The sequence below is a fragment of the Vicia villosa genome, linkage group LG5 (assembly GCF_029867415.1).
Source record: "Vicia villosa cultivar HV-30 ecotype Madison, WI linkage group LG5, Vvil1.0, whole genome shotgun sequence".
NCBI classification, from domain to species: Eukaryota; Viridiplantae; Streptophyta; class Magnoliopsida; order Fabales; family Fabaceae; genus Vicia; species Vicia villosa.
In genome coordinates, this window is record NC_081184.1 from 144,016,912 (window position 1) to 144,030,757 (window position 13,846).

Consider the following 13,846-nt stretch of genomic DNA (forward strand, 5'->3'; position numbering starts at 1 on the left):
AAAACCATCAGATCACATAACGAATAGTCTTATAGCATACGCCCCCATTTAAACAATTGCCCATAACTAAATGTTTTAGGTCTCTGAAACCCTAGAACTTTGTTATAAAGGCATATGAAAGCGTCACATTAAAAGTACACACTTTTTAACTAAAATATTTCTTAAATTTTTTACTCTCACCATCATAGACGTTAAAGTGTACACACTTTTTAACTATAAAATTTATAATTTTTTAACTCTCGCTATCATAGACGTTAAAGTGTACACACTTTTTAACTATAAAATTTTTCTTAATTTTTTTACTCTCGCTATCATAGACGTTAAAGTGCACACACTTTTTAACTATAAAATTTTTCTTAATTTTTTTACTCTCGATATCATAGACGTTAAAGTTAAAGTATTTGCATGTGCTATCCTCTAACACCAAACTATATGACATTAAAATATCCTTCATATATTGTGAGATTAATTATTATAGTCCAACTCATTGTATGGGTCAAACATAAGATCATAATTTGTTTCGGTCAAATAATTAAAAAAGTTTATTCTTGAATTGGTTAGGTTTGTCATTTTAGTTAGTTGTGAAGGTTAGTACAGCTTAATTAATTTAGTTATAAGTACAAAACGTAAGCATAGTTTATTGAAGAACAGCACACCAAGAAAACCGTGCATTCAAATGTCTTGGTGTGAAACATTCTTGTTGTTTTGGTCGTTCCTAAAAGGATGGTAGGAACCATCCATGATCTATCCCACCAGAGTGGATGCTCATGCATGCATATGTACCACTGCACACAACACGGGTTTGTTTCCTATGCAAAAATTAGTTGGTCAAATCACAAGCAACCGGGGCCCACTTCATTGGTCAATAGCATATTTGTCTACATTGCATGTTTGGTTGACCAATACAGCACTTGAAGAGTCATGCGAATAATATTAATTAAAAAACACAAATTTTGGTTTTATGATTTTTTTTCCTTTGTTTAAAAAATAATAATACTAATAATACCCTTTTCATTGTCTGCATGAAAGAAGACACTAACGCAGAAACACATTCAAAAACATTCCGACAAAAAGACTAAGGTGTTACACAAACTTTTCTCAACACCACATCAAAGAATTCTCCCAAACGATCTGTTGTGTAGGTATACATGCATACATACACAAATAATAATGACAACATCAAATAGTAACACCTATAATGAATAGAGAAAATGTACAACAGAAAAGAATCAGACACTATTATGTACACATGCACATCTCATTGAGCTACTTGACCGGAAAAAAATTCATCTTCATTCTTCCACCTCTTTCGCATTTGATACTTTCAATAACTCCCCGTCTCTTCATCTGGTAAAATCACGGTTAAAAGAGAATATTTTACTTTAAGCGATATTTTACCCTTCTCCACGTAAAGCCTTGCCCCGGACACAACCCAGTAGCCAGGCAAATCTTGTGGTCCTCTTGTCATTTCTGTTGTGTCAACAAACTTCAGAAGTTTAGGTGATTGAGCAGGTACAGGAGGACCTCCAGGGTATAAAGCAGAATTGACATTTACGTCTGATGGCTGTGGCGGTGGCAGTTTTTGTGGACCTGAAAACCGAGTGCTGATGAAAGTTGAGATCATTCCGGATTTCTGAGTCAAGCCAGGCGAACCATCCCATTCAGGTGCTTTCACTTGTCTTGCATTGGCAACTTTAGAGAAATGAAGTCTTAAGAAGAGAACTTTCTTTAGACCAGCTTCTCCCACTTCGAAGTGAGCACCAGTCACAACAGAATTGTCATCGTAGGATTCTACAGGAGCCGTGCAAATATGAGAGAAACTCTTCCACTGAACCTTTTCGTAATACCTGCGTTCTGAAGAGGCATAGGATACATTTCCATTAGTCTCTCCTTCAAGTTGGAATGTCTTGGGGAGGGAGGAGAGGTGCTGTAAATGGATTGCCAAACAATTACTTTTCTTTCCTTCCAAATGCAATCGAAGGCCTGTCACGGGCTTCATTCCTACATCAACCTACGCGAAGTTTGGGGTCAGACCAAATTTATCACCGCATTTGTCACATACAGAAGTTCTAACAATGTGCTGTTTTGAATGAGTAAATAAAGAAACTAAGACTCCTAAGTGTCTTCGTCAATACAGCAAAAATTTATCTCAAACACAATTTATTGAAAAAACATTACGCATAAAGCAAGCAGTATTACCGATGTTGTGTTCACATAGAGCTTAGGACCCATGAAACTGAACTGTAAAGATGAAGAAGTATGCGACTTCCTATCAGGACCAAGGACAAGCTCACCAAATACAGGGGCCCATTGCCTTGGAAGCTGGAACTCCAAAAATTGATGCAGTTCTTCAATTGTTGGTTTATCTGCAGTTAGAAATTACAGTGGATGATGTATATATTTCACTTCTTTATAATCCCTTGCGCAACATATATTTAAAAAACATCATCATCATAGATACCTTAAATAACATAAAAGGCTGTTTCTCATAATCACAGGCTTTGAAACTAAAAGTGAATATGTAAATGACTAAAGGAGTCATGTTTAGTTGCTTACATCTTAAATAGAGATTTATGGCATGGGTTAAATATCCGCTCCCATTTATTCCACCAAGTAGAGATGTAATTGGTATGAATGACATTGATATTACATCAGGTTGAGACAAAACGGTTTGGCACCACTCATTATGTTTTAAATTGTTCCTCCCATTTCCACCTTTCCTTTTGCACATAAACTTGATATCCTGAACCTATAATGTTCAATGAGAAGTAGAAAAATAGTTAGAACATTTCTTGTGTTTTCCTTTTGTAAGTTAAATAACTATATAGAGTTCTAACAACAAATGGTTGAGCAGAAAAGTGTCTTTGATAACAATTAAAATTTGCAACAGAAAATCCAGGAACTCGAAAAACCAAAGCATAACAAACAACTCTAGTAACATTCAGCTGTCTTCATGTTACACGGCAATTTATATTATAAAATAACTGAGAAAAAGGAAATAGGCAATGGTTCTAGGAGCCAAAGCCGGCATAGGTAATAAGAAGAATCTTGTAGCTGGCATAAATTCAATTTTAAAAACAAATATTCACCTCTGATTCATGGTAGGACTGAGCTTGAATATCCAGGAATCCTAGTCCGGTGTCCTTCATAAACTGGGAGGAACGAGAAGAAAATATAAGTTGTGCACTTTGTTCACAAACTAGTTTCAATCTCAATATACACGGTGTAGTCGTATACAATTACCAAATTTAAAGAGAACAAAAAATTAGATAAGCTTTAAAACCTTTTCTTTCTTATTAAATGTCCCATCATTATTGTTATATTGTCCAGCCTGGTTGAGGAAGAATTCGTCTGCCAAGTCCTTCAATTTTTTCTGTACATCAGAAGGTTGTAGAGGAGACGAATACAGCTGCTTAGCATAAATTATATCGGTTCCCCCTATTTTCACCCCGACTACAGCATGGGTTCCATATTTCTCAATGAACCTAAAAAGATACAATGAAAAGATTATCTACAAAATTCAACTTAAACATCGCAGGTGGATTCCTTAATTCTATCATATCATCTTGATTGCATAAAGTACCTAGCCAATGCAGCGGGATCCCATGACGAAGGAACATCTCGTTTGACATGATCACTCAGAACTACATGCGCTTTATCAAGTGCTATGTTGTAAAGTGTAACGGAGACACCATCAAATGCAAGACTCTTGGTATTGGCAGCATCTCTTTGCCAAACTCCTGAAAACTGAAACGCAGAATTGAAATGGCCCGTCGGAATCTTCCCCGACAACGACACCTCCTGGTTGAACTTCTCCGACATCTAACTCATAAACAAAACAAAACAAAAAACATACATGTCTAATCAGTCACACCAACAATCACTCACTACCCTTCAATACTTCAACAATAATATCAACAAACACATGCAAAAGAATTTCATTTCACCATAATAATAAACAAAATTCTAAAATAACCATGCAATTATACATAAATCTTCTATCATAGTACTATTATTAGACCTTTTGGATTTATATCATAAATAACTTCACTTTTAATTTCTAGAATCATTTATGAATTTCACTAATGGCCAAATTACCTAAACCTACTAACTAAATTTACCATTAAATAAAATAAAAAATTTCTAATACAAATTTGGTTCTCTAGACCCACATAACAAACTTGAGCTAAAACTAAAAAAGAACAAACTTTAGAGTTTTAAAACAGAAAAAGAATGAATAAAGACCTGCTGAAAAGAGAGAACATCAGAAGACAATCTCATCCGGTCGCCTTTATCGCAATTGATGGATTTGGGGACATTGGGAATTGAAACGCGACCGGGAAGTTGAACCGTACGGAGATTCTGGTGATCAATAGCAATCAATTTGGAGTTATATTTGCAGGATTTGAGCTTGAGATCGTTGGTGAGATCGAAACCTAATCCAACGGATTTTATCACATCTTCTACAGACAGTACCTTCTTCTTGTTTGACATGTTCGTGTGATGATTGGATTGTTGTTGTTGTTCTTCAATTGATCATGAAACAAACAAGAAGTGGAATTTGTAGTTATGAAAAGCGAAAACGAAAATGAAAAGCAAAAGAAGAAGAAGAAGAAGAAAGGGTCTATGAATGTCAATAGTCAAAGAAATGGTGCAGTAGGAGTATTATTATTATTATTGTATTTGGTTTAATTTATGAGTTCTTTCCTAAACATGCTGTAATGTTTTTAGAACACTGACTGGTCAAACCAGTCACGTTTTCCAAGTTTTGTTTGTTTTTTGTGAATGAGAGTACTGTATTGTGGCCTTTTTTTGAAAAATGAACATGAAATTAATGATTGAATCATGAATCTCTCTACACATTAAATTCAATACATATTAAAGTGTTCATAGTATATATATATATATGGAAGGCAATAGCTGCGCTGATGCGTTTGCTAACTTAGGCCTTAGTTTAATTGATATTACTTACTATTCTTCCATTCCGGCTAATATTCAAGCAGATTTTGTTAAGAATCGACTCGGTTTGCCATTCTATAGGTTTATTGCCTCTTGATAGGGTTTTGGTTGATGTCCCCCCTATCGTTTTGTATCAATTTTCGTTTCTTTCAATATAATCTCATTTAAAAAAAAAAGAAGCTACAACATTCTTTTGAATTTTGAATTTATGTGAAATTTTAAATATATTTATTATTTTTTAAGGTAAAATATCTTTTTTTATCCCTTAAATTTATTCGAGGTTCATTTTGATCTCTTAAGTTTAAAAAGTTTCAAAGTGTTTATTTAATTGTTTAAAAAAATTTACATTAATCCTTATCTATTTGGCTGAAACTGACGTTTGTTTTGGTCTACATAACAACAGGTGATGTGGATCTTTTTCAACCTTCTTCTTCGTTCCATCTTAGAGCTTTTAAGACAAATTTTCCTCAAATTTTAAGCTTCTCCAACCTTCTTCGTTCCATCCTAAACCTTTTTCTTCTTTGTGGAAAATGAAGTCGTCATCATCATCAACGAAATTTGGGCAATGTACATATGAATCCAATGTGAAGAGCGGTGGTCGTTTGGATGTCAATTGCGATAGAAACCCATATGTGGTTGTGGAGATATGACTCTTCTTCGAAAGGCTTCAACTGTCACGAACTTTGGAAAATAATTTTGGGGCTGACGTCATTATAAGGTTAAAAAAAATTAAATTGCTTCTTTGTTTTTGTTTGTTCTGATATAGTTGCAATATGAAATACACAAGGTGCAACACAAGCTGGCTGTGGATATTTTTAATGGTTTTGTGATGTGGTGAATGTGAAAGACCAGTTTATGAAGAAGCAAAAGAGTAGGTTGGAGAAGCTTCAAAATGAATTTGATGTAGCAAAAATGGATGTGGAGTCTTTAAAGACAACAAATGATGGGCTGAAGATATAGATAATGGACTTACAAATACATTCTTCATGCAACATATACTTTCATGTTATGGAACAAACTCGATTTCATGCATGTGGTACCAACAGGGCATAAGCCCTCTCCAAAATGTCATTTAATGGGCAATAACAAGACATAAGCCTTCAACAACAGAGCATGAACCCTCAACCAACAACAAGGAATAAGCCTTCAACAATATTAAATGCATGCGACATCATTTATGCAACCATGAATTCATATAATTCCATAGCATAAGCTCTCAACAACAATTTCTGTCATTTCAGGCAAACATCAACAACATCATCGCAATACAATCTGCAAATTAGAGGGTCATCATCTTGACAACATCATTCTCAATCATCACCAAAATCATCACTAAAATCATCATATTATACACAACACTGACACGCGAAATATAAAGTAGCAGCAGAAAAATATAATTTTAAAAGCTCAATTTTATAATCAAATTAAAGATAATATTTTTAGCTTTCCAACGCTCAAAACGGCGCATGAAACGGACACTCGAGTCGCAAGATATGAATTTTTAAAGTTTTCAAAATTTTCCTTTCAGCACAGTGGTGACGGATTACTACAAAATAGTATCGAAATCCACAAAAAAAAACCTTCAGTGGTAATCGGTTAGCTCAATCTTGATAACCGGTTACTTCGTTCAGAAATACCAAAATCCCCATTTTTAGTGTAGGGTAACCGGTTACCCCAAATCTAGTAACTGGTTAGCTCTGTAGCAGAAGCCAAAAATGTTTAAATTTTCCTGCTACAAGACAGTTTCCCCAAAACCCCAAAATATCAATTTTCTGCAACATTCAAATTCCTACAGTGTATAATTTTCATTCATAATCACAACACAACAATCCAAAGCACACCATAACAACAATTTCACCAATAGGAACCAGTTATAGGATCAATTTCACAAATAATTTTACATCCCAAAACCTAACAATTGACATCTATACATACCCACTATTATGCCACTTATTAGAAAGTTGGAACCTCACCCTTACCTTAGCAATTTCTTTACAAATTCTCTATCAATGGAGGTTCTCCCCTTAGCCATACCTCTGCTTCTCTCTATTTTCACGTTCCCTTCAAACTTCTCTAATTCTCTTTATTTTTTTTCTAATTCTTTCTTTTTATTAAACATTCACTAATTCTTTCTCACAATTGGGCTTAACACACACCCCCACATAACTCATGCTAACACGTTATCTTGGCCTTATTAATTATATACTTTATATTCTATTATTATTATTAATATTAATCAACTATATAATTTAGCTGCATAGTTATTAATAAAATTCTTACTTTCACTAAATAATTCAAAATAAAGGAATTAAACAATTAAAGAAATATTACGAGCGTTACACAACCACCTTCGGTAGAGGGTTTTTCCTCGACACTTTTGGTCTCCTGGGCTCCCGAACGAACATCATCTCTCTTCTTGGTATATTGTTTCAGGTGGCTGTTCCTGATCAAAATTTCTATGGCAACCTTGAGGTGGATGCAGTCCTCGGTGTTGTGCCTGTGACTCTTGTGGAACCGGCAGTATTTGGACTTGTTAGTGTTGGGCTTGGCCGGTGTTTGTCGAGGAAAATGGGCTCCAGCCTATTTAAACTCGGAATTGGACCATTCAGACAGAATTTTTTCCCTGGAGGCGACGAAAGGATATAGTCGTGAAACCGGCCGACTAGCCATTGTAATCTTGAGGATTGCGAGTCCTGTCCTCTCTCCTTGTATCCTCCTCGACGAGAGGTCGAGGGGTCTTCGGATCTTGAGGACTTGGTGCTTTCTTGATATTGAGAATCACGAGCGGTGTTGGCCGCCTCATTCTCCTCGTATTGGATGTAGGCTTGTGCTTTGAGGAGGAGGGCATCCAAGGATGTGGGGGTCTCGATGCTGACAACCTTGGTGAAATCGTTGCACGGACGTAGGACGCGTTCGAGCAAATATTTTTTCATGTCATCGGTCATGGATACCTAAAAAACTTCTTTATTAAATCTTTCAATGAATGCCCGGAGGGACTCATCTTTCCCCTGCATAATTGCATCTAGTGACGCTTCTAACTTGGGGTGGCATCGAGAAACTGTGAAATGACGAGAGAAGTTTCTCCTCAATTGCCTCCACAAAGTAATGGACACGTCGAGGAGACTTTTATACCACATTATGGCTCATTTCCTCAACATGGTGCAAAAGAGTCTACATTTGATGGGGTTGGTTATACTGTCATACATGCCCAGAGGGAGAGGTTACTCCAGGACCTTAGGAAGTCGGGTGGCCAGAATGTCGAGGGAAACGGGCCTCGTGGCTCGTCATCGTCGCTGTAATTGGGGGAACGAGTAGGGGATCCCCGACGTCTCCGATCCCGTCTAGTAGATGGGCTTCTTGTCAGATATGTAGGAGGTGTTCTTCGGGTCTCTACCCGAGGATTCTCCTTGCCCTTCTTGGAAGCTAGGGATGACTGATTCTGACGAGGATAGTTACGGTCGCGCTTCGTGATCGCCGGGACCTTGGTATCTCTTCGGTTTGAACGTCGTTCTCGGGGCCACGAAGACGGGCTCAAAGAGTGCCTTCGGCGTCTCCGCGGGGGAGATATTGGTTGGTGTCTTTGTTCCAATACCCCAATCCTTTTGTTTTGCTGAAGGGTCAGGGAGTTTGTCTTATTTAGGGCTTCGACCAGAATCGCCAAGACGGGGTCGGCGTTGGTCGGCAAAGGGATCTGAGAGGACTCTGGTGCACCTTTTTGAATCTTCTTGGATCTGCTGGGTTCAGCATTTTGGTCGCCAAGATCACGAATATCTTCGGAGGAAGGAAATGAAATCTCACCATCTCTTTTTTGAGGGGTTGAATCCTCTAGGAAAGGGTTGGTGAAGTCGATGTTGGTTTTGCGCTCGGGAGAAAGAATGGTAGCACGAATATCATGGTCTTCGTTGTGACTAGCCATGGTATGAATTGTTGGATATTGCTTTGGTCTTAGTTCGCTGAGGAGGAGGAGATGGGGAGAGAAAATGAATTCCCCAATACGGTGCCACTGATCACACCTGCTTATCAGAATTAGAAATGGGCCAGAAACGTTTATAGAATGTTGGTGATGAGGAGAAAATGGGGTGTACCTGCAAGGCACTCCAATGATCAAATAAGTAGGAGCACATATACATTTTAGTGTTTCAAGGTTTTAAATTGTGTTACCTGGGAGTCTCAAGTGAGAGGGTTTTATATATTGCCCCCAGTGCTTGCCCATTGGTCCATGTTTTGGGCTGGATTGTGGATCTAGACCCAAAACGCGTGAATTCCAGGATTCTAGAAGTAAACATAGGATGCCTCTGATTGACAGGGCAACTTAACAAGCAGAGGAGTCATTGTACTCGACGGGGAGGAAGGTGAATGTCTTGTTGCTGGCACTGAGACTGGTCTGGTCGAGTACATCAATGGTGAGCTGTCCTCAGACCAGAAGAAAGAGCGTCCCCAACAGAGGGGCAAGAACGATGGCATTCCCATTGTCCTTAGGTGATTAGGCCGAGGCTACTGGGCCAACCTGGGTGCGGAAATGGATAGGGCTGCTTTCAGCCGTTGGGCTATTCCAGAATAATTAATTTTTTCAGATTTAAATACTTCTTCATCAATTTAAATGGTTGTATTTGTTTAGTGAGGAGTATGAAAAAATAAGCAATCTACATATTATATAATAAACTTAGGATACTTTCAATAATGGTTATCTATTGTAACCGTGGTGAAATATTAATTATATGTCAAATAAATTGTTGTTGCTAAGTTTCGAACCCATTACCTAAATATATATCATAATGGTTCTTAATCGTAACCATTGTGATAGGTCGCGCACGTCATGCCTTATTATTACACTCACATGACAGTGGTGAAAAACACCAGATATACAACCATCTCTTACGTCACAAGGTTGGTCATACGTTGTCATATCCCTTTTCCAACCGTTGTGGTATGGCTTTTCCCTAGTAATATGTGAATCAACCGCACCATTTAAATTTTAAACTAATAATAAGAGATAAAATGTATTAAAAATTATAGAATATCTATAATATAAGAAAATTAATGATTGTGAAAAAGTCAAAAATACCCTTATTTGATTTTTTGCCACCACATTAAAATTGTGGTTTTTGGTCTTTACACCATAATATTCATAATTTTATTATTAAAATAATACAACTATTATATTTTATCAATTTTATCAAATCTCTCTGTATTCTCTATTTTTTTTCTCTTTCATCACTTTCTCATTTCTTTCTTCCAAAAAAAAAAAAATCTTATATTGATATATTTTTTTATATACGAAACATGGTATTTATTATCGAAATATTTTTTAGTTAAAAATGATATACAGGAAAAATTTATTCAAAAAATCTATTATTGATCTATATATTTTTATATACGAAAATTTAATATTGATCCAAATATTTTTATAAATGATACCTAAATAAAAATAATATTTGTATACGAAAAAATCTATTATTTACGAAAAATGATATTTATGATCCAAATATTTTTTTATTCAAAAATGATATACAGGAAAAAATCTACTATTGATCTAAATATTTTTATATCAAAATTTACTATCGATCCAAATATTTTTGTAAATGATACCTAAATAAAAATGAGGTCTACATATGGGATAAAAGTCTATTATTGATCTAAATACTTTTTTATATACGAAAAATGTTATTTATGATCCAAATATTTTTTATTCAAAAATGGAATAGGCCCCAAAAAATCTATTATTGATCTAAATATTTTTATATACGAAAATTTGATTTTGATCCAAATATTTTTGTAAAATGACACATAAACAAAAATAATATTTGTATATGGAAATAAATCTATTATTTACGAAAAATGGTATTTATGATCCAAATATTTTTATTCCAAAATGGTATACGGGAAAATAATCTACTATTGATCTAAATATTTTTATGTACCAAATTACTATTGATCCAAATATTTTTGTAAATGATACCTAAATAAAAATGAGGTCTACATATGGGATAAAAATCTATTATCGATCTAAATATTTTTATATACGAGAAAAGGTACTTCTGATCAAATATTTTTGATCCAAAAATGGTATACGGGAAAAAAATCTATTATTGATCTAAATATTTTTTTATACGAAAATTTAATATTGATCCAAATATTTTTGTAAGTGATACCTTAATAAAAATAATATTTGTATTATTATTTACGAAAAATGTTATTTATGATCCAAATATTTTTAATTAAAAAATGGTATACGGGAAAAAATCTAATATTGATTTAATATTTTTATATACGAAATTTACTATTGATCTAAATATTTTTTTAAATGATACCTAAACAAAAATGAAGTTTGTATACGGAAAAAATCTATTATTGACCTATATATTTTTATATACGAGAAATGGTATTTATGATCAAATATTTTTGATCAAAAAATGGTATACGAGAAAAAATATATTATTGATATAAATATTTTTATATACGAAACTTTAATATTGGTCCAAGTATTTTTGTAAATGATATCTAAACAAAAATAGTATTTGTATATAGAAAAAATCTATTATTTATGAAAAATGGTATTCATGATCCAAATATTTTTTATTCAAAAATGGTATACGGGAAAAAATTTATTATTGATCTAAATATTTTTAGATCGAAATTTACTATTGATTCAAATATTTTTGTAAATGATACCTAAACAAAAATAATATTTGTATACAGAAAAAATCTATTATTTACGAAAAAATGGTATTTATGATTCAAATATTTTTAATTCAAAAATGGTATACGGGAAAAAATTTATTATTGATCTAAATATTTTTATATACGAAATTTACTATTGATCCAAATATTTTTGTAAATGATACCTAAACAAAAATGAAGTATGTATACGGAGAAAAAAATCTATTATTGATCTAAATATTTTTATATGCGAGAAATGGTATTTATGATTAAATATTTTTAATCCAAAAATGGTATATGAGAAAAAATCTATTATTGATCTAAATATTTTTATATACGAAATAATCAATTATTTATCTAATTGTTTTTTTTCTTTTTTAACATTTTTATTTAAAATAAATGATGTATCCAAATTCGTGTAACCATACAGAACCCATGCGTATGCACGAGTTTGTTACTAGTTAACTTAGAAGATTTAATTATTAAGAAAAAGTCAAATTTAATTTATTTTATTATTGCAATATAGATAAGAACATAATGTTTCAAGGATAACCCACTTTAACACAATAAATAAATAAAATTAATTATTAAAATATCATGCTTCATATTTTACAATATAAAAATAATTAAATGTTTAAACCAAAATTATATGATAAAATATGACTTTTTTGTTTTGTATGTATAAATGCTTGCAATTTGAAATTGATAAGAGATAAAAAAAATATATAAAAAACTTGTATAATGTTTATTTTAAAAACTTAATTATTAAGAAAGCTTATTTTTATTTATGAAATTAATATATGCTGTCACCTTGCATAGTATATGTGCAATATAAATAAGAACCTAACCTGCAAAGAATAAAATCCACACAAACACAATTTCATAAGCTTAGAAAAATAAAAATAACAATTTGAGCATCATGAAACTTCAATATGTCGTTCTTCTCCTTGTTGTTCTATTGGCTTCAGCAGGTGTGAAAAATCAAGTTATCGCAAGTGTTTGGACCCCAATCAAGGATATAAATGATCCACATGTAATCAACATCGCCAAATACGCTGTTACCGAGCAAGACAAGAAAGCCAAACTGAATCTGAAGCTAGATAAGGTTATTAGTGGTGAAACAAAGGTTGCTGATGGGACGACATACTGTCTCAATATTTCAGCTAGTGATAATACTGCTTCTAATAAATACAATGTTGTTGTGCTGGAGAAACAAACCCTCACTTCGTTTGTCTCTCTTAAAGCTTAAGTTATTAAATGTTCATAATTCTAAGCCCTCACAACATCACTTTGATGTAAACTTATTAAATATTCATAATTCTAAGCCCTCACAACATCACTTTGATGTAAACTTATGATTATTGTATGAATAATAAATAATGTTTTGCATGTTATAATGGAGTATTAGTCTAAACTTATGTAAAACTGTATTGAGCTCTATTGTACTTCTGATCTTATAGAAATTTCATAAGAGTTTTTATATATTAATTTTAGACAAAAAATAAATAAATGATCTTGAAAAAATTAAAAATAATTGATAGTAAGAAGAAAACATGTGAATGCGGGTCAAACTATTTAAAATATAAAACATGTGAACGTGTAAAATAATTTTTAAATTATTAGTGTCGTCATCATTTTTTACGAAAACAATAAAAAGTTGTGTTATATCCTGAATTTTTTATTTCTAATATGATTAATATATGATTCAAACAAGTAATTGGTATCGGCCTATATACAAAATGTTTTACTTTAGTCTTTGTAATTTTTTGTTCTTGCAAATATTTAAATTTTTTTTTTTTGGATTCTTATTATTTTGTTTTATTCCTAGCGAAATTAATTCATATTGAAATTGGTTCCTTTAATTTGTAAAATATTTTAATCTTAATCCTTCTAATCTAATATATGTGAGATAAGGACTAAGACTAAATATTTTACCTATTGCATGGACCAATTCCAATAAAAATTAAATTGTAAGGACTAAATTAAGAAAATAGATCAAAATCAAAATGATGTAAATTTGTGAGGACAAATTACATATTTAAACCTTAAGTTATTATTATATAGAACCACAAATATATTTTTCACTATATTACTTAAGTTAATTTAACGAGGTATTAATTAACTCCATGTAGGCCTAATATTGCCCTCTTCCCTTTAGCCCAAACTAGTAACAAATACGTGCCTACGCATGAGTTCTAATTTGGTACGCGCATTTATTTATATAATA

The 13,846-nt window shown here is 32.9% G+C and overlaps 2 protein-coding genes across 2 annotated transcripts; one reads left to right on the plus strand and one right to left on the minus strand.

Annotated features, from left to right (window-relative positions):
* Positions 1 to 1,036: 1,036 nt before the first annotated feature.
* LOC131602924 (MACPF domain-containing protein At4g24290-like) lies at positions 1,037 to 4,682 on the minus strand. Its single transcript, XM_058875148.1, has 7 exons — positions 4,246 to 4,682; positions 3,584 to 3,822; positions 3,284 to 3,485; positions 3,090 to 3,152; positions 2,557 to 2,749; positions 2,200 to 2,366; positions 1,037 to 2,011 (listed from the first exon to the last, which is right to left on the minus strand). The coding sequence occupies exons 1-7, from the start codon at positions 4,492 to 4,494 to the stop codon at positions 1,325 to 1,327; spliced, it is 1,800 nt and encodes a 599-aa protein (XP_058731131.1). The 5' UTR covers positions 4,495 to 4,682; the 3' UTR covers positions 1,037 to 1,324.
* A 7,793-nt stretch (positions 4,683 to 12,475) lies between these two features.
* Positions 12,476 to 12,970, plus strand: LOC131607648 (cysteine proteinase inhibitor 5-like). Its single transcript, XM_058879626.1, has one exon. The coding sequence runs from the start codon at positions 12,539 to 12,541 to the stop codon at positions 12,866 to 12,868; it is 330 nt and encodes a 109-aa protein (XP_058735609.1). The 5' UTR covers positions 12,476 to 12,538; the 3' UTR covers positions 12,869 to 12,970.
* Positions 12,971 to 13,846: the final 876 nt, after the last annotated feature.

Coding starts and splice junctions, on each gene's coding strand:
- LOC131602924 (XM_058875148.1), bottom strand. CDS start 4,494: ATGTCAAACAAGAAGAAGGTACTGTCTGTAGAAGATGTGATAAAATCC. Junction 3,486..3,583: donor GATCCCGCTGCATTGGCTAG/GTACTTTATGCA, acceptor GTATCTTTTTAG/GTTCATTGAGAAATATGGAA. Junction 2,750..3,089: donor AGTCCTACCATGAATCAGAG/GTGAATATTTGT, acceptor TGAACATTATAG/GTTCAGGATATCAAGTTTAT.
- LOC131607648 (XM_058879626.1), top strand. CDS start 12,539: ATGAAACTTCAATATGTCGTTCTTCTCCTTGTTGTTCTATTGGCTTCA.